Raw genomic sequence first — 19,706 nt, 5'->3', positions numbered from 1 at the left:
GATTTCAAAATTCCCAGCAGCTAGCTATTAGTATAAAAAACCAACTCAAATGCATTGATACAGAATATAGCCTGCTAGACAAACATGGACTTCAACCTTGCATTAGTGATTGTAGTAACCACCATTTTGGGAATTGGGCTTCAAGGATGCGATAGCAAGGTTGTGCAGTTCATTTTTGGAGACTCACTTTCGGATGTTGGAAATAACATGCATCTCTCAAGAAGCCTTGCTCAAGCAAGCTTGCCTTGGTATGGTATAGACATGGGTAACGGGTTACCTAATGGAAGGTTCACTAATGGCCGCACAGTTTCTGACATTATAGGTAACCTTTTACTTAATTTCTAACTCAATTTGATATCAGCATTTAGGTTGGTAACTTTTCAAAAAAGCCTCTATGTGACAAGTTTCTATTTTAATTTTTTGCCTAAAGTGAAAGACTGCTTCGTTTTAACTTTCTGCATGAATATTTCAAACCTTACCCCCAAAATGAAAAGATTTCTAATCCACATTGCTGCAGCAAAGATTTAGCTTTGACTTTCTAACTTCTAAGGTTATTCATATGGTGTTCATATGTGAACAAATTTGAATTAGAGTTTGTCATGTTATTTAGAAGTGCTAGCGCTTTTCTATTGTTTCTGGCTGCATACTAATACTAATACTAATGTTATACATTTTCAGGTGACAATATGGACCTCCCTAGGCCTCCTGCATTCCTGGACCCATCTGTAAATGAAGACATTATACTTGAAAACGGTGTGAACTACGCTTCTGGTGGTGGTGGCATCTTGAATGAAACTGGCGCCTATTTTGTGAGTTGCAATTTGCAAATGTCAAGTTTCATATACTGTCTTATAGCCTTTATGGAAGCATAATTTGGATGGAAAATTCTGTTTCTTGCAGATCCAAAGGTTTTCTCTGGACAAACAAATTGAGCTGTTTCAGGGGACACAAGAGTTAATTAGAGCCAAAATTGGAAAAAGGGCCGCGTACAAGTTTTTCAAGGAAGCTAGTTATGTTGTTGCTTTAGGGAGCAATGACTTCATAAACAACTACTTGATGCCTGTTTACACTGATTCATGGACCTACAATGATGAAACCTTCATGGACTACTTAATAGGAACATTGGAAAGACAACTAAAGGTTTATTTAGTTTATATCCATCCTAAGTTCCTAACACAACTTCTTTTTCTTTTTCCTCTTCGCATCTAATAATAAAATTCTTTTCAATTATGCTGTTTAGCTACTTCATAGTTTAGGAGCAAGACAACTGGTGGTTTTTGGGTTGGGTCCAATGGGTTGCATTCCTCTTCAAAGGGTGCTGACTACAACTGGGAATTGTCGAGAAAAGGCAAACAAGCTGGCTCTTTCCTTCAACAAAGCTGCAAGCAAGTTAATTGATGACTTGGCGGAGAATTTTCCTGACTCAAGCTATAAATTTGGAGATGCATATGATGTTGTTTATGATGTGATTAGCAATCCAAATAATTATGGTAAGTAAATATGTTACTTTCTTCACAAACAGGATGCATACACCATTGGCAATTATCTAAATGAACCTAACACATTGTGTGTATGTGAAACACCTAAAAAGAATGAAAGCACAGTGCATATATAGTATTTAGAAATAATTGGGATTTAACACATTGTGTATGTTACTTTCTGAAGCATTGTTAACATAAACATGATCAGAAAATTAAAAAAATCGTGTTAGCGTGAGACCGCGATCCACAAAAGCATGGGACTCACCCTTTACTTGGGAATGAAGAGGGGAAAGATAGCATGTCACAAGAGCGAGGCGAGGTTTGCTTGTCTGCTGACTGCTGAGAGTTATTTACATTGTAATTACGTTTGCTTTGCAGGATTCCAAAACGCAGACTCGCCCTGTTGTTCCTTTTGGAATATTCGACCTGCCCTTACATGTGTACCTGCATCAAGTCTGTGCAAAGATAGAAGCAAATATGTCTTTTGGGATGAGTACCACCCCACAGACAGTGCTAATGAGCTAATTGCAAATGAACTCATCAAGAAATTTGGACTTTCAAATACTAATCAAGGGGGTGCACCTTCACCAGCACCTGCTGTTGCTCCATCTCCAGAAGACCGATGATGATTCAGGGTTTTATTGTCTAATGCTTGAATTGTTCGTCAAAGTAAGTATCTTCATGTTCCAAGACCAGTGTTCCAGTCGGTTATAGTGTTATACATAATAGCGTGTCTTAATAATCAGTTATACATAATTTCTTGTTGGAAAATAACAAACAAACTTTTGATATTTCCTTTCATTCTGCATCACACATGTAACCCACCAGTTAAGTGTGTAATACTGTATTGTCTTCCTCAAATTGAGCCACTTTGGTCTTTTGATCAGGTTCAATAAATTGTTTTTGTTGAACTTCACCATTTGCAGAAGCCTGCAGCTTAGCAGCCATTTAATTTTTTATTGCCTTATAGAAATGGCTCAGCTATATTTTGATAAATAACCTAATTTTGTTTTGGGTCCTAATAAATTTTTCCATTATTTTGACTTCCCAATATATTAAAAAATTTGTTTTGAATCTCTGCCATCAATTAAGTGATGACGTATCATCTTACAGACTGATCAAAGAATGTTCAATAGCTCATTGCAATAGCTACATTTCAGCATCAGAGTACTGATGGCACACACATATAGAGAGAAAGTACAATATATTTAGGCAGCTGAAAATTGAAATAATTTTGTCATGCACCTGACTTCAGAGGAGTCCTAAGTTAATTCTGAACTTCTGATATAGAGGAAATTACACAAATGTCTTAACTGAAAAGTATTAGCGCTAAAGTTTACATTTATAAGTGAAAACTTACTAGAACCTTCAGATATATTAATTTCTTTGATTGGTTTACCACAGCCCCCAAGTTAAGATTGTGTCGGTCTGTGATTGCATCATTTAGACTAGCAATGCTTAGCAAGATGACCTATGTTACCAAATACCAATTGAAAGAATGGCCAAAGAAAGAGAATTGTATGATTATATAGAAAAAATTTAAAGGCTGAAAGAGTTTGAAAGCATGAAAATATAAGAGCACCACTTTTGAGGACAAAAGATTCTAGGTTTGCAAACTTTTAGCTGTGGAAGTTAATCCGCTAGCTTTTGCTTTAGATGAAAAATCTATCAGGACTATAAAAAATACTGCACTAAGTTTATACTTATAGAAATCAAGACACAACTTTAACGTGGACTTGTTTCATATATTAATCCCTGTGGTATTTTATTGCAAAGAGATTATGTATCTACATTATAATATGGTCTCTGTGAGACGTCCTGTTATAGGCTTACACCTGAACGCTACACCAAGACTTATAATTTTCTGCTAGCATTACTTTATGCATCTCAAGTATATTAAAATCAAATCTCCATACTTGTGCAATGTACAATTACGAGTTTCGGATCTTACGCGCTTCTAATAATTCCCACTAACTTTATATGCTATAATTAATGAATATTATTATATTGGTCTCAAACTTTTCCAGGATATGTTTGAGAAAAGGCGTCCGGGGGGAGTGGTAGACAAAAGTAAGTCCCAATCAACATTATACATCGCTTTCTCCGCTGAAAAAATAAAACAAATTAATATTAAATTTGCTATGAGACAATCTTCAAGTGTACTTAGTGGCCAACTAGCATGATTACTTAAATTAAACAAACATTTTGGATTAGTTCCGATTTCACTTTCCAAGAACATGGTTATGGTAATCCCCTATCAACTTGCTCGGGGTGGACAAATGGTTCTTCACATTTAAATCTCCACATTTCTATTTTGGACACAAAAGAACGGCCAAAAAGAAAGGCTACATGTTGGTTTAATGCTTAATGCATCACCAACTCGTAAGCAACTATTTCACATCAACATTAATTTAATTTGTTTATTCGACGACTTAATATTGGGGTGGAGGATTATTGGCACAATGAACGATCCATTGTTCAACTTCTGAGACTTACTTTAATTACATGCATGTAGTGTGGTTTTACCAAAATAAAATCTATGACTGTGACATTTTCTTTCTACATGAATTTATTAGTGGTTGGTTTTTGTTTTCCACACGGATTCTTTGAGTGAGAATCCTTCACACAAACAGAATAGCTCTGTTACTAACCATTGTTTTGAAGGTAAAACTGATGATATATCTTTTTTTATGACTAGAGGACAAATGAGCTGTAATGCTATTAGTTCAATAAAATACAATTGAAATTCTGGGTGCTTAATATATGGATACACAGCAGAGTTTAACAAATGAGTCTAATAGACATGCACTTCCGGTGTAAACGTTTTTACACTATCGATTAATCAAAAATCATCTTTATCGTGACTTTTTAAATAATTATTGTAAAAGTCATCAAACTTGTGATTTATAATTAAATAATAATGTAAAAGACTTTTATACTTAGTGCATGTATAATTTATTCTTAACAAACATGAGTGTCTTGAGTTCTCATACAATCATAGTGAACAGTACTGGGGATACAACTCTACTTAGTCCATTCTCTCATCATACATAATTCCCTCTGGAATTCACTGATTATGCCTACACAAATAAGATGTATTGCATAAAGGATATGCCTAACAGCTACCTAGAGAAACTATCATTCACCACACCATTTCACACACTATGGTGCTCTTGGAGTGTGACGACCATTAGGCCCTGATGGGGAATAGTCGTGGAGTTCCAATTCCATCCTCTCGGTAATGGTTGGTTCCTCCCAGTGCAAGTTTCTCTCCGTGATAACCTGTATTTGAATAAATGCAACATAAGCTCGGTGACTTGATACATATGGGGTAAAAAAATGCGTCACATGTCTTAAGCAACATAGGAATAGTCATAGGGCATCAAAGTGCACCTTGTGGTTGTTCTCCAGAGTAAGGTGAACTTGACCTTGCATAAGGTTTTCAGTTCCTGATAATATAAACAAGCCAATTGTAAGAAGATGAAGGAGAACTACAACTCTACTAGAATAAAAATAGAAATATAGTAGTAGAATTTACTTGTAACTGGGACTGCTTTCAAGCACACAAGATGAGAAAGCCCTAGAAGAATCACGAATAAACGAAAGAGAGTGCCTGCCATCCTTGTATTGCACTTCTCAACAAGACAACAACAAACTCTAGGTTGTGTTGCTTCCCATATGGGAGTTCTCAATTTATACATGTACACGAGATTTTTTCTGATTGTTTGTTTTTCTAGCATGGAAAATCCATTATGGAGGAGCAATCATGCTACCAAAGTCAATAAATAAAGGTGATAGCAACCCGTCATTTCTCGGGGGAACAACGTGTTTCCACTCTTTGGAGAGCTTTTAATTTATCAGCTTGTGGCCTTTTCGTGTTTGAAAACCCAAAGTCAGTATTGGGAGAAATTATTAAATAGTCCACGACCATCACGTGTCTATGATTCTGATCAATCTTTAATGTTAAGTATTCAAAATTTTCAATCAACAAAAAAAAAAGAATTAATAACACTTAATTATGTCACATTAGGAATCATGATGATCTTGGATAAACTAATAATTTCTCCAGTATTGGGGTGCAGAGAGTTGTTAGGCAGAGATAAAAGTTATATTTTAAGTTAATATGGAGCACACTATGGAAGTGGAAAGATGACACAGAAGCGTTTGTGAAGTAAAACCTGTACAATAATCGAAGTCAAAGGCTAGTGGGAAATGCGAAGGGCATATGTGAACAGTATAGGTATTTGTACACTACACATCCCAAGTAGTAACTCACAAAGGGCAACTGCACAATGGTATGTCAACAAGGGTATAAGGAAAACAGATGTTAGGCACTAAATGTGGCAGCAATTAGCCAGGTTCACCGGGATCACCCAGAAATAAGTCTCACATTTCACATTAGTATAGAATGAAACAAAAGGGTTATGTTATAATTAAATTTAAAGTGTTAAGATATGTTTAGACTAATAAGTCATATTAGTCACTTAAGCCGAAAAGCCTACTAATTTAAAGATATCCCATTCAGTAAAAAAAGAGAAACATGTGATCTTTGAAATTAACTAGAAGAAAAAGGAGCCTCTTAAACAAAGACAAACAGGCCAGTAACTTTCATTGGACATAGACAAGACTCACATAAATTGAAGTTTGACCTTATATCAGGTGCAAATTTTCTAGATGATATATAAATAATTTCTCTGTCATCTAGTGTTAATACATGTTTTATTCCCCGTATTGTTTTGTATGGCCCAAGTCTAATAACGGTGTAAGAATAAAAACCAAGTGGTTGCAGTTGCTGGAAGTGGAAGTCATCATATTCAACAACGAAAACAGCTCAAATGTTGTAGTCATCTATGTTATTGCTAGGGTAGTGGAAACAACAATTTTCTCCACTAAATCTGTCGAGTGGCAAACCAACTTTGCTATGTGTAGACCACACAAAGCTCTGTCGCTAGACATATAAAAGGAAGCAATTTAATTTTCTCTTCTAAAAGATAAAAAACAGCTACAAATTCAGATTGATCAGACATAGAGCGAATATGTGCCCCTGATGGCCCTGAATATATATATATATCTTTTGAATTTGTTAAGAATTAATGCCTTCAGAGTTTGAATTGTTTGACGTTCTTAATTTGAGGAATTATGGAAGATAATAGGTTGGTTATAAATTAACCAACTAGGGTCGACCATATATTGGAGTTGAAATAGATGCATGAGAACTAATTAGGTGTTATAAATTTATGGGTAATTTTATTTGTTATTATTATCATCATCATCATCAATTTAATGGATGTTACTTGTTAGTATGAATGAAAGTATGAGCTTCAGTATTCATTTCTTAGTCTTCCCAGCATTTCATAGTATTTTTAGAATTTATTTTGTACTTCCAATGAGTGATAATCAAAGCTTTATTGTTCTTAAGAGACTTGGTAAGTTTGAGAGTTCCAGAAAACACCTAAATACTTACACGAAAAGATGAAAATTCAATTTGATAACCTAGCCATAATAAATTGCCAATTTAATTATTAAGGTGATAATTACCACTTATAGACAATATGAACGAATGCTTATCTTGATGCTTGTGATCTTTGGGAGGCTGTTGAGGAGGACTATGTGATTGATCCTTTACTAGAAAATCCTACAGCATCACAATAATCAGTAATCACAAGGAAAGAAGGCAGCAAAAATCAAAGATAAAGTATATTATATTTTTTGTTGTTTCTGAAGCAATCTTTACTTAAATTATGACTTTGAAATCCGAAAAGGCCATTTGGGATTTTCTCACACAAGGGTATAAAGGAAATGAGAAAGTTAACAAGAGGACAATGTTGAATTTCATGGGGAGGAGGATTGAGATGCAACCAATGAACGATATAGAAATAAACAATAAGTATATTCTGACAAACATTTAAGCATTGTCAATAAGGTGAGGTTGACTAGAACTGAGTTTTTTTATACAAGGATAGTTCAAATGATTCTTATGACTATTTGCTTCCTCTCCTACTTGCTCCATCAATATTCAATAGCTTGAAAGTATGATAAGATGGAGGAACGCTTAACTCTTTCATTCACATTTTCAGGTGATTTTTTTTCTCCCTCTCATATAGGATAGTGGCATTGGGGCTTGGCCCAATGAAGTATTTAATCCCTCTCATAGTGGGTAAACGGTTAAAGGGGCCTAGTGCTTTAGGGAGAGTGCTTTAGGCAATTGCTTCCTGCATCCTGTTAATTACCTCCTGCACTGCATGGAAAATTTAAAACAAACTAAATGAGCAAAAAATGCCCTTAGCTCTCACTAGGCACACTCACTCCCCTGAGTAAACCCTAGCTCTCCTCTTTCCTTTCCCTTTGGCTCCGATACAACTAACCCCCTTTCTTTTTCTTTTCTACTTGCTCCCTACTGTGACTGACAGCTTGCAGGCAACAATCGACAAAGACAAGTTGAAGGTAGCGAACAACATTGTTGTTCAAGGTAGCAACACCGTTGAAGGTAAGTTCATCTTCTTTATTTGATTTTTCGATGAGCATTCTGACTTAAAATGTTAGTGGATTGACAAAATGATAATATTGTTGATGTTAAACTGTCTCTGAATTATCTAATCTGAAAGTGTTTTTTGGAACATGTAAGCAATTCTTCTAACATAGTTCCTAATTATATTGAGTTATATGGAACATGTTATGTTGTTTTTTAAATTACTCAATCCGAAACTATGTTAGAAGAATTATGAAATTAATTTTCGAAAATGATGCTAACATAATTCTGGATTAGGTAATTCAAAAAACAACATACATTCTGGATTATTCAATTTGAAACTATGCTAACATTATTCCATAAAAGCAAATTTGTAGGTCCAAAAAATTTCTAACTTGCGGATTATAAGCTGATGAAAAAAAGATACTAATTTTTTTATGGTCTACAAAAAATATAAGACAAATAGAGGAAAACAACTGCTTCATTAACTGAGGGAGGGAGATTGACAGAGGTAAAAAAGAAGGGTAGTTTGAAGATATTAAAAGTTATAGGGGGTGTAAGTAGCAAAGATGAGTTGCAGGAAGCAATGACCAGCCTTTATATAATGCCCAAGCTTTGGTGTCCCGGTACAATTTATATTATATTTGGGCTAAAACCATAAGCCGGAGGCTATTACTAAATACACCTCAATTAATTGCTAGAGGTACCCTTTAGTTTTTCATAATTTTTTCTTCTAAAAGTACCTCTTTCTAGAAACTAATTTCCAAATCATCATTGTTCCAAAAATTAGTTTCCAGAATGTATTATGTATATTTTACAAATAATTTTTCAAAAATGTAATCATCACTCTAAAACCTTCATTTCCATTCAACATTGCTCTACAACCTCGTTGTTTCTCAGTTACCTCAAAACGACATTACCTTTGATTCTTGTTGTGTGATAAGGGATGCAAATGCACGATCAAGGTCTCTAGTGAGATGTTACGGTGATGTGTAGGAAACAATTATGATGCGACATCAACAAGGATTCCAATGGCAAAGTTAGCATATAAGAGAAGTGGTTCTATATGTACATGTCAAAAAGAGTCCATTGTATAAATCCTTTTTGGCACGAAAAGTCGTTAGGTCACTCGAGTGCCATGTGGCTAAGTGCATTTAGGTGTTGAATTCCTCAAGTTCATGAGGTGGGGTGCCTATCTTGGTGTGTCCAAGTTATGGTTAGGTGCTAGCATCAAATTGAGAAACTATGGGTGAGTTTATTTAAATTTTAAAAAATAAATTTTTTATATAAGTATTTTTTTCAAAAAAAAAAACAGATATGATTTATTTCTTGAAATAAATAGAAAATTATTTTTTTAAAAACAGAAACAGTTTAGATAAATACATTAAAAAAACATAAAACTGATTATTTTTATTAAAATAAAAGTTTATTTTAACAAATAATTTTTAAAAAACTGGCCCTATGTCTAATAATTTTAAGACAAGTAAAAAAAACCTAAAATAGAAAACTATTAAATTTTAATTTAAAAAAAGCTAATAGAGTGGCATTTATTAAAATGTCATAATTTTCTTAAAAGAAAAAACTTATTTAAAGTCAAATGCTTACGTTACCTATTTGATACAGAAGTCAATTAATGTATGCTCACTATGAGAACTTAGTCATTCACAAAATTTAATATAAAATAAATGACACTAATAAGCAAACAAAAATTGCACCATTTTTTCCGAGAGAAAAACCCTAGTAATCTATTTAGGAATGTTAAGTTGCCCTTGTCCCCACCTAAGTTTAATAATAAATATAATGCAAAATTCCATGGAAAATTAAACCAAAGAAAAGTAAAAATTACAAAAATAAAATGTTAGAAAGCCCCAAAATTAATAAACCTAAGCAAACCAATCTCCTAAATTAAAGGGAGAGAAAAGGCTTCGACTACGAGAGTTGGTAGTGGCTGCAACTGATAGATAAGAGCCATCCAACTATCCTAATCCAAGGCAAGTGGTTTGTGATGATGGGAGTTTCTAACAACAATGGGCAGTTCTTGGTTGTTGGGATCTTGTGCTTTTTTTTTTTATAAAAAAATATAAATTATATTAAATCCAAAATGATACAATAATAAACGGGGCGGGGAGAAAATCAAAAGTCTCAATCTATATCAAAATGCTAAAACAAATGTAATAGGTACGCTTGTCTATACATAAGAAACTTAATCTTGTTAATAACCTCTATTACAGAAAATTGATAATTTTCAAAAAATCAGAGTTTATTTCTAGACAGTGAGATGCTGTAATTGTTATAGTCTAACAACCAAATTTTAGATCTTGTGCTTTGATTGCATTTGGCATGGTCGTAACATCTCATGCAGCTGCATATAATGCAGGGTTTTTCATGTTTCTTAATTTCTTTCCCTTCTAATCAAATAAGAAAATAACACCACAAAATATTCATATTGATTAATGCAAACATTATCTAGAAAACAATGTAATTTATCTAAACATACACTAATTAATCCTAACAAAAACAAAGCAAAAGAAAAACCCAACAACATGAATCATATAGCTAGTGATCGTTTTGAACTTTTGACGAGCCTCACAAATGATTAATTAATGAACTATGATCTCATTTTGGTTTTGTTTGGAATGAAGAGTGCTATGGAGAATACACACGTGTAATCTTTATAAAGACCTTTTTCGGCTTTATTGATATTATAAGAGACAAGGGAAGAATGAGTCAATAGCAAGATATTTGGTGCAAATTTGACTATTATATCCTATATATATATATTTTAGATGTTGTGTTTGCTTATTGTATTGGTCTTGTCTTACATGTACATTTATAATTAAGGGAATACTATATAGGTAAATTCAATGTGAGAGTCCTAATAAAAGATTCTTTATATTTAAAGTGGCTTCAAATGACCCTAATCCCCAACCGACCACGCGGCCGCCCCTTGCATTATCAAAAGCATTAGTGTTCATTATCTTTGTTTATTAATTCTTTGTCATCTTATTTGTGCTCCTTAATTACGTGTACTACCAATAACTACTTTGTCTTAATATATTAAAATTCCCCACTAAGAGGGACACACGCGTTTTATTTTGTTTCTTGATAGCAGATTCATTCTTAAAAGTAAAACCAAGGGAGCTGCATGGAAAGTGATCAATACGTGCCAATAGAACACACACGTGTCTTTCCCCCGTGCAAATTGTTGAATATTTTAAAACTCTATTCAACTTTCATAAACTCGAATTACAAAAGAAAAATGCTTGGAGCTTTTTCCTTTGGTCATTTTCTCCTCTTTAGATTAGCATTAGCTAGCCTTAGTTTAGCCACAATCTTCGCTTTTCTAATTGTTTTCTCAATGATGCATTAAAGTCTCTTTTTCCTATTTTTGAGCTTAGACTCACAAGACACGTTCATTTGCTTCCAAAACACAGTTCTGCAAATTGTCGAGAGAAATTTTAGCTTTTAACTAACAGTCAACGACGGTTTTTTTTAACAAAAGGTATGACAAAAAAATTCAAAGGTGTCATTTAGAGTTTCTTTTAGTTAATTTTATAATAAAATATACTTAGTTATACAAAATTTGAAAATTTAATTAAGATTAGATGTTATCAATTATTAGAAGTATATGTTTAAACTTAAGGCTTTGAATACTTATTATTTGTTGTTGCATTTATCATTATAATCACAAAAGAGATGATTTTAAAATTAAAAAAATTGAGAAAAACAGAAAAGTAATTGGTTATATACTTTATTTAAATCATAAAGAGTTTCGTAGTAAAAGTAAAAAAAAACGACTAAAAGAAAAAAAGTTACTAATAATACACTTTATTTAAAAATTAAAGGGGTGTAATTCAAAGTTTAAAAAAAAAAGAAAAAGAAGTAAGAGTTATCATTGATTGAATTGTGTTAGTTTTAAGTAAAAACTAAAAATTGAATCATTAAATTTAGTTAGATTGGGGTCAAGTTGATATAATTATCTTTTGTCAATTCAATAGGATCATTCTTATATTTACTTGAACCAAATGATTAGGCTAATATATATATATATATAAACAATATTATTTCATATTTAATTAAAAAAACACTCAAACAGATTTATTTTTGTATTGAAATAATTTTAAATTTAGTACGATTGTATTGATTCATATTTAATCCAATTAAAAATATTAAGATTCAATACCTAAACTGATTATAGTTCAGTTATTTTGAGTTGAACAAAGGTTAATCTAACTACATAATTCAACTTGCATGTTTTGGTTATTAAGTCAAATTATACTGATGATGATTCTTAAAATAGACAAGAAGTAGGACAGAGACGTTGATGTCTTTTTTCACCAAAATGTTATCTCAATTAATAAGGAAATAGTATAGTTTATAAAGGGAATCTAGCATAATAGATTGAAAATGATACATAAGTTGTAAATTTCATAATACATATCTTTAATTCCTATTAATAAAAAAATAATATAAATTATTAATTTTTGTTAGTATATACTAATAGTTTTTTTTTTGTAATTACCGTATTAGTCCGCACCAAAAAAAATCCCTATTAGTATTATCAGAGTGAATCTACACATTTACTACATCTTTTTAATACTTTTATACATAAAAAGTGAGTACTTTAATTTGTTATACTGATTATTTTGTTAATAATTTTATATATTCATCACTGATTTATATTATCAATATATCATATTACTAATATAAATTTATATTATCAACTTTATTAACACATCAAATTTCATCAGGTAAAGACTTAATTAATAAAAACAAGTATATTGATTAATAAATATTTTTTCTGTAAATATATAATACCAGTATTTTTTAGCGTTTGAATGTTCTTTTTCTTTTTTAATGAATTGTAAGAATACTTTAAAGAGGTGTAGGGTAGGAAAAAAGTTTTCCATGCTCCGAAAATCGTGAATCCTATTTATTGGACACGAATAAAATTTGTGTAGTTAGTAACTGAAAATTTTTAAATAAATTTTATAGGAACTAAAAAGTTATACATATTTTTATCTTATTAATAAATAATAACATAATATTCTTAGTGTAGTAAAAGAAAATTTAAACTCAGAAAAAGTAAGATTCCTACGTTCTCATAAAAAAAATTGGTGTGAAACTGATTATTTTTTTTTTCAAAAAACATCTTTTTCAAGGAATATTATTTTTTTAATATACATATCAAACATGAAAATTTTACGATCTATAATGTCTTAAAAACTCAAAACTGATCTCCTAACAAAGACTCATTTAACAATGCAAAATCGGACTAAGCTTCTTTGTTTTAATTGCCGTGGAGGTACACGGCTTTGGCATGTAGCCGATAAATATATAATTCTATCCTAATAAGGAACAAAATAACTATTCCTCGGAAAGAGTGATAGGAAAATGATCAAATTAAAAATAAATAATTAATATTCTTAGGATATTAGTTAAAAAATTTAAAATATAAATATTTTTATTAAAAGATAAAAAATTATGTTATTTATGATTATTTTTGTATTTTCGTATAATTTTTACCTTAAATATTATTCAGTTTTAGTTTCTTAACTAATACTTTTACTACACTGATTAACAATATCCATAAAAAAATAACCTTGTTCAATTGTTTGACGGGTTTCATTAAATAAACAAAATTAATTAATAAGCATATTATTAGAAGATATACCATTATTTTTTTGCTTTATTTAGCTATCAGTAGAAACTAAAAGCCTCAAAAGAAAAGAAAAGAAAGAGGAAAGAGATACCAAAAGAAACATCTTTTTCATCATTTCCATCTTTTATAAACTACCCTTTCTCTTTGTCATTTTTTGTCAAGTTGAGGAAAAGCTGGCAAATGAAAAATGTACTCATTCAAAAACACATCCTAATACTCACATATTATGTTAGCAATAGGGTTTTTTTTTTCTTCTTTTTCTGAATCACATGTATCATTCATGTTAATTGATCTTTGTGCTCACAAATAATAAAACTTTTCTATAAATATTTAATACAATTATATCTCTCCATAATTAAACGAAATAATCTGATACAAATATATCTAGCATTCAGTTGTATAAGCAAGAGTATCTAGTAATTGCAGATGTAAGTATCTAACTAAAAAAGTTTTAAGAAAACACACACGGTCAGTTCATCTAGCATGACTGCTTCCAATCACATTACGCCATGTCATCAGGATTTTTGAAGCAAAAAGTGCTAACATGGGTGCACGCAACGAGCGTGCTACCGAGAATCGAACAGGGAGAAAAAAAGAAAGAAAATCTAACAGAGGCCACAAGAACTTGTGGCCTAGAATCGAAACCTGGGTCTGACGTGGCACCTGACTCTGCTTTAAACGGATCAAAATCCTATTCGTCGTGTCTCCACTGACACTTCACATCAAAACCCAAACTCAAGTCACTGCCATCTCGCACGTTTGAATCCCCAGAAAGAAAAAAAAAATGCACGAAATTAGAGACCCTGCAATTAGGCTTTTCGGTCAGAAGATCCCTTTCCCTGAAGATGTTGTTGTTGACAAAGAAGAAAAAGAAATAGAAAGTGGCGAGGAAAGAGAACAAGAGATGGAAAAATATGAAGACCAAGGACACAAGGTACGGTTGGTGTTGTAGTTACTCAGAAAAATGGTTTTAAGAAAGCGTAGCAACGTTTTTGTGACATGTTTGTACATACAACACTCTTAAATGCTTAAAACCACTCTCATGGCTCGGTTTTGTCTCTTCAATTTTCCTTTATTTGCATGCATCACAATGATTTTTCAAAATTTTAATTTTTTACTTCTAAAGTTGTTTTTCAATGAAATCTTATACCCCTTTTATTTATTTTTTCTTAATTTCGATTGAAAGTTGGTTTTATGAATGCTTCCAATTGCGAGATTTATTGCTGATGTGTAATTTTGAATGTTTTGGAAATTAATAAGTCAGAGTGTTGAAAGAAAAATTTTCTCTTTTCACTTTACAATTCCAAAACTGGCTATTTTTCTGGAAAAGCTTATATAGGTTTTGTGACCTTTCTAAGGAATTGGAGTAAAATTTGTTTCCGCCGTTCACATACAGCACACTTTTCTCGTGTTCTGCTGTTTGTGATTAATTCTGTTATGTTGTTTTTGTGGAACATTTTGATGTTTTAGTGGTGATCACAACAATCTACCGAACAATTTCAGTCAACTCTGTTTGTGGAACAGGAACATCACTGTTTCATTATACATAATCTGCCATATATACTAACAAAAGGATCAGCTTTTGGAGTATTTTTTTTTGGCTTTTCTTTTATGCAATATTTCTTCAAAAATTATTCTACCTTGTTGCCCCATATTCTTCTTCTTCTTAGTGTTATAAGCTTATAAATTATAATTGTCATGTCAATTTTAGAAAATTGTGAATATATACACACACACACACATATATATCTTGGTTTTATTTCTGCAATTCTGCGGCATTGATTTTAATAAGCAAAAGATTTTTCAAATTACTAGGATGCTGGAGTTGAAAATGTTACTGAGGAAGAGCTAGAAGTTGATCCTCCTCCAAATGCTGAAGAGACTAAGAATTCAGGCTCATCCCCTGAGGCTATTGTGAACCCCAAAACACCTTCCATAGAAGAAGAAACAGAAAAATCAAAAGGTGACAAAACAGAGAAGGAACAAGGTGATGCAGCCAACTCACAAGAGAAAACCCTGAAGAAGCCAGATAAAGTGCTACCATGCCCCCGCTGCAAAAGCATGGACACTAAATTCTGTTACTACAACAACTACAATGTCAACCAGCCGCGTTATTTCTGCAAAGCCTGTCAAAGATACTGGACTGCAGGTGGCACCATGAGGAATGTTCCTGTGGGGGCAGGACGGCGAAAGAACAAGAACTCTACCTCCCATTATCGCCACATCACTATCTCTGAGGCCCTTCAAGCAGCTAGAATTGATTCTCATCTTCCACCTTTGAAAGGCAATGGTAGAGTCCTCAGCTTTGGATTAGATGCACATGCACCTATTTGTGATTCCATGGCATCTGTCAACAATCTTGGAGAGAAAAAGCCTCTCAATTGCACAAGAAATGGGTTTCATCATGGCTTTGAGGATCAAAGACTCCCCCCCGTTCCTTGCAAAAGTGGGGAAAATGGTGATGACTCTTCAACTACATCCTCCATCACAGTTTCAAGTTCCAAGGGAGAAAATAACAAAAACACCTTCCAACAACAATCAGTGCCCCAAAATCATGGTTTCCTTCCTCAACTTCCATGTATTCCTGGTGTTTCTTGGCCCTATACATGGAATTCTCCAGTTCCTCCACCTGCTATGTGTCCTTCAGGATTTCCCCTACCATTCTATCCTGCTACATTTTGGAACTGTGGCATGCCAGGGAATTGGAATGTTCCATTGTTTTCCTCACATTCATCTGCTTCAAACCTCGAGTCTCGAAGCTCCAGTCCAAATTCTCCAACTTTGGGGAAGCACTCGCGCGACGGTGACATGATTAAGCAATACTCTTTGCCTAAAGAAGAAGCTTCAAAGCCAAGAAACGGGGGTGTTTTGGTTCCCAAAACGTTGAGAATTGATGATCCAAGTGAGGCTGCAAAGAGTTCTATATGGGCAACTCTAGGAATTAAGAATGAGTCAGTGAGTGGTGGAGGTATGTTTAAGGCCTTCCAATCAAAGAAAAATGAAAAGAATCATGTTGAAGCCTCTCCATTGTTGATGGCTAACCCTGCAGCTTTATCTAGATCCCTCAATTTTCATGAAAACTCCTGAATTAATCACTTCTTGTCTAGCTAGCAAGAGACGGTGACCATCTGAGTGATGATGGGTTATTGACTTGCTTCATTGACCTTGTATAGAAGAAGCAAAAGGGTTGTAGTCTCTGATTTCCTCAGCATAAGTGGGACGACGAGGACTAATTTTGTCTTTATTTTCATTTGACAATATAAAAATAGAGTATATAGGTTCTTTTTCATGTGCTTAGAGTTTGAGTTCATGTGCATACTATATAAAAATATATGTGAAATACTGCCCTTTAGCCTAGATATGGAAAAGATCTTTTTCTTTGTATAAAAATCCTAACGTTGTACATGTTTTAGTACTTCGTAGAAAAGTGAATAATTTTGTTTGACTCTCCCTCTGTGAACAACATAGTGGGGTATTTGCTATCTATGAAATGCCGATAGAAAATTACAGAAGTAGGAAGATAAGCACAAGTACTACGATGATCAAAGTAACGGATAGAACAGTCTTGACTGTCTTGTCATTCTCGTACAAGATACATGTGTGCTTTGATATGCAGCCAAATAATCAATATGCTTTTTGGTGTGTGTGGGGTGGAGTAATATATTTTGGATCTTGATCATCTTAACATTAGTAACTAATTAAGAAATATAAGATTGGTTTACGGTTGAAAAAGAGAATTTAAGGATGAAGAGAGAAAAAAAGAGAAAGAAATTATAAGTTTGTATTATTTTTATTGATATTTTAAACAAAATTAATAAATTAATATTTGTTGATTAAAAAACATGAGTAACTAATAATGTCCAGAAAGATTCGGTATATTTGTTAAGTAATTGGTTGTTTAAATATGTTGTAAGAGTTTGATTCTTCATCACGTGAATAAAAGTAGACTAAAAGAAGACTTTGTTAGAAAATAAAATTTACGTAAACAATATATAGTCTTCAAAAGAAATTAGTTGTTGTTTTACACCGATAATAATGGGTCCTATTATAGCATAAGAGAATCTTGATCCATAACTTTTATCCTTGATTATTATTATTATTATAGCCTGCAAATTTATTCCCGCGTGTGAAAGACATGGCTATAGAAGGCCGGTGAAAAGTGAATACTGAAAAATGAAACTGAAGATATGGCATTCAGATCATTCGTTGACTTTTAGAGTTAGAGGATAAGCTTTGCATATAATAGCTTCTCTTTTTTTCAGATAAACTTGCGTATGATAGTTCTTTTTTTATCCTTTTCGAAGATGGTTATTTTTGAGAAATAATTGTTTTTAAGTTCTTTCATAAAGTTACAAAAATACAATATTTTCTTTAAAATAATCTTATTAAAATATATGCCAAAAAATATTGAATAAATCTCTTGGACAGTATGAGAGATCTAAACAAGTAGCAATAAAGCTGGACCACTAGAATATAATATATCTAGATTTTTTTTACTTTTCTAAAATTTTAAAAATCAATACTTCAAACCAATTTAATATAGTTATCATAGTAAATACTAAATAACCATTAGATGAAAATATTTATTGTAGTACATATTTAGTTCAACTTATTTTAAACAACAATTGATTACTTTTATTAATTTTTTAGAGTTTCTAAAGTAAACAATTATTTTTCATATTTAAACTAAACAAATATGGTATTAATTTTTAAATAAAATAAAATAAATACATGTTGGCCTCTACAATTTCCTTGTTCAGCAATTTGGTTGTAACATGGCAATTGCCCCAAATGTGTGCTTGACCAATCAAGCAGAAGAAAACATCTAGATATTTTTCCAAGCTTCAATCTAATACAAGCCACACTTAGAGATATGAAATGAGTTGTGATGGGACCCAAATGTTAAAACATGAAACCTTGAGATCCTTTTCCTCTTGGCACCCAACTTTTGACTTTTTCCCTTTTGCCCTTTCCCTCCGCAACACAAGAAAGCAATTGCTCTTTTCTTTTCCTCCATATGTTGTGAGTGCCAAATTTCAATTATGAAGGCAACCAAAACAATAAATATAGTTCGTTCTTCTTTGGAAGTAAGCATCCTTACCAATTTCTTGCCATGATTAATTGAAGATGCGTTTCGATGGATAGCTTTTGAATAAGAGTCTTGCTAGATAGGATTCTTAACTAATCTTCTTAGGATTCTGGTTATTGGAAAATTAAAAAAAAAAAAATTATTGAAAATCATATGAAAATGCATTTAAAAATTGGAAATGTATTTTTATCCATCCTAATAAAAGCATTTTCTCTTTTATTTCCTCCTTAATCAGTTCGCAAGCATTTGCCTTTGAATAAATGTATTTTTCATAATTACTTTGACCTTTTAAAAGTTTCTATATCTAATTTCACAAATAAAATTAAATAGATTTTCTTTTGAAATATTTCATTTAAAAAATATTATCTAATTATTATCATTTTTCTTTGAATTATATTTTAATTAAAATTACACTTTTCCCATAAAAATAATACAGTCAAACAAGTATTAACTATTAAGTGTGTGTTTAAAATTCAGTTTGAGTTTAATTGAATGTCAATTCATCTTGTTCATTTTTTCTCCGTTTGCAGCTTTAAAAAAAATGAAAAATTCCGTTTATAAGATTCTAAATAGAATTTCAAACATACCTTAAATGACTTAGGGTATATTTGTGTAACCTTTTACGTTTGTAAACATAACAAAAGTATCCACATATTTCCTTTTATGTTTAATTTACCGTAAATCGTTGGATTTGTTTCAAAATTTGTGCGACAACAAATTGGACGGACAATCAAACATGCACTTATATATACTTCTTTCATCGTCTTAATCTCCATCCATGCCTACCACACTTCTTGAGGATATTCTTCAATATTTACCATTTCTTTTCGAGTACTATGAGTTTGAAAGAATGTTTAAATTGTATTGGTAAATTTGGTAATTGGTATTTGGTTGTCACTTATTCATTTCTCTTATTAATCTTCTAAATTATAATCGTTTCAACCTAATTAACTTGCGTTTTAAAATTAATTCTAACTATAAATTAAAATTAAAATGTTATTTTTT

At 32.0% G+C, this 19,706-nt stretch overlaps 3 protein-coding genes across 3 annotated transcripts; 2 read left to right on the top strand and 1 right to left on the bottom strand.

The window, feature by feature from the left end:
- Window positions 1-61: 61 nt before the first annotated feature.
- Window positions 62-2,390, top strand: LOC100776733 (GDSL esterase/lipase At1g74460-like). The gene is made up of 5 exons (NM_001255062.3): window positions 62-322; window positions 679-809; window positions 901-1,140; window positions 1,241-1,490; window positions 1,860-2,390. Exons 1-5 carry the CDS (start codon window positions 85-87, stop codon window positions 2,105-2,107), a joined length of 1,107 nt encoding a protein of 368 aa, NP_001241991.2. The 5' UTR covers window positions 62-84; the 3' UTR covers window positions 2,108-2,390.
- Window positions 2,391-4,399: 2,009 nt separating this feature from the next.
- LOC100819493 (uncharacterized) lies at window positions 4,400-5,320 on the bottom strand. The gene is made up of 3 exons (XM_003524717.5): window positions 5,020-5,320; window positions 4,875-4,930; window positions 4,400-4,763 (listed from the first exon to the last, which is right to left on the bottom strand). The coding sequence occupies exons 1-3, from the start codon at window positions 5,219-5,221 to the stop codon at window positions 4,644-4,646; spliced, it is 378 nt and encodes a 125-aa protein (XP_003524765.3). The 5' UTR covers window positions 5,222-5,320; the 3' UTR covers window positions 4,400-4,643.
- An 8,916-nt stretch (window positions 5,321-14,236) lies between these two features.
- Window positions 14,237-17,087, top strand: LOC100817354 (cyclic dof factor 3). Its single transcript, XM_003524713.5, has 2 exons — window positions 14,237-14,546; window positions 15,428-17,087. Exons 1-2 carry the CDS (start codon window positions 14,397-14,399, stop codon window positions 16,697-16,699), a joined length of 1,422 nt encoding a protein of 473 aa, XP_003524761.1. The 5' UTR covers window positions 14,237-14,396; the 3' UTR covers window positions 16,700-17,087.
- The last annotated feature ends 2,619 nt before the right edge of the window (window positions 17,088-19,706 follow it).

Source organism: Glycine max, chromosome 5, assembly GCF_000004515.6.
Source record: "Glycine max cultivar Williams 82 chromosome 5, Glycine_max_v4.0, whole genome shotgun sequence".
Taxonomy (NCBI): Eukaryota; Viridiplantae; Streptophyta; class Magnoliopsida; order Fabales; family Fabaceae; genus Glycine; species Glycine max.
This window is presented reverse-complemented; position numbering and strand designations above follow the sequence as displayed.

Excerpts from the sequence above, each read along its gene's own strand:
- LOC100776733 (NM_001255062.3), top strand. The coding sequence starts at position 85 with ATGGACTTCAACCTTGCATTAGTGATTGTAGTAACCACCATTTTGGGA. Across the intron at positions 1,141-1,240 it reads CATTGGAAAGACAACTAAAG|CTACTTCATAGTTTAGGAGC; the intron begins GTTTATTTAGTT and ends TATGCTGTTTAG. Across the intron at positions 1,491-1,859 it reads TAGCAATCCAAATAATTATG|GATTCCAAAACGCAGACTCG; the intron begins GTAAGTAAATAT and ends TTTGCTTTGCAG.
- LOC100819493 (XM_003524717.5), bottom strand. The coding sequence starts at position 5,221 with ATGCTAGAAAAACAAACAATCAGAAAAAATCTCGTGTACATGTATAAA. Across the intron at positions 4,931-5,019 it reads GAAAGCAGTCCCAGTTACAA|GAACTGAAAACCTTATGCAA; the intron begins GTAAATTCTACT and ends TTATATTATCAG. Across the intron at positions 4,764-4,874 it reads CTCTGGAGAACAACCACAAG|GTTATCACGGAGAGAAACTT; the intron begins GTGCACTTTGAT and ends ATTCAAATACAG.
- LOC100817354 (XM_003524713.5), top strand. The coding sequence starts at position 14,397 with ATGCACGAAATTAGAGACCCTGCAATTAGGCTTTTCGGTCAGAAGATC. Across the intron at positions 14,547-15,427 it reads ATGAAGACCAAGGACACAAG|GATGCTGGAGTTGAAAATGT; the intron begins GTACGGTTGGTG and ends TCAAATTACTAG.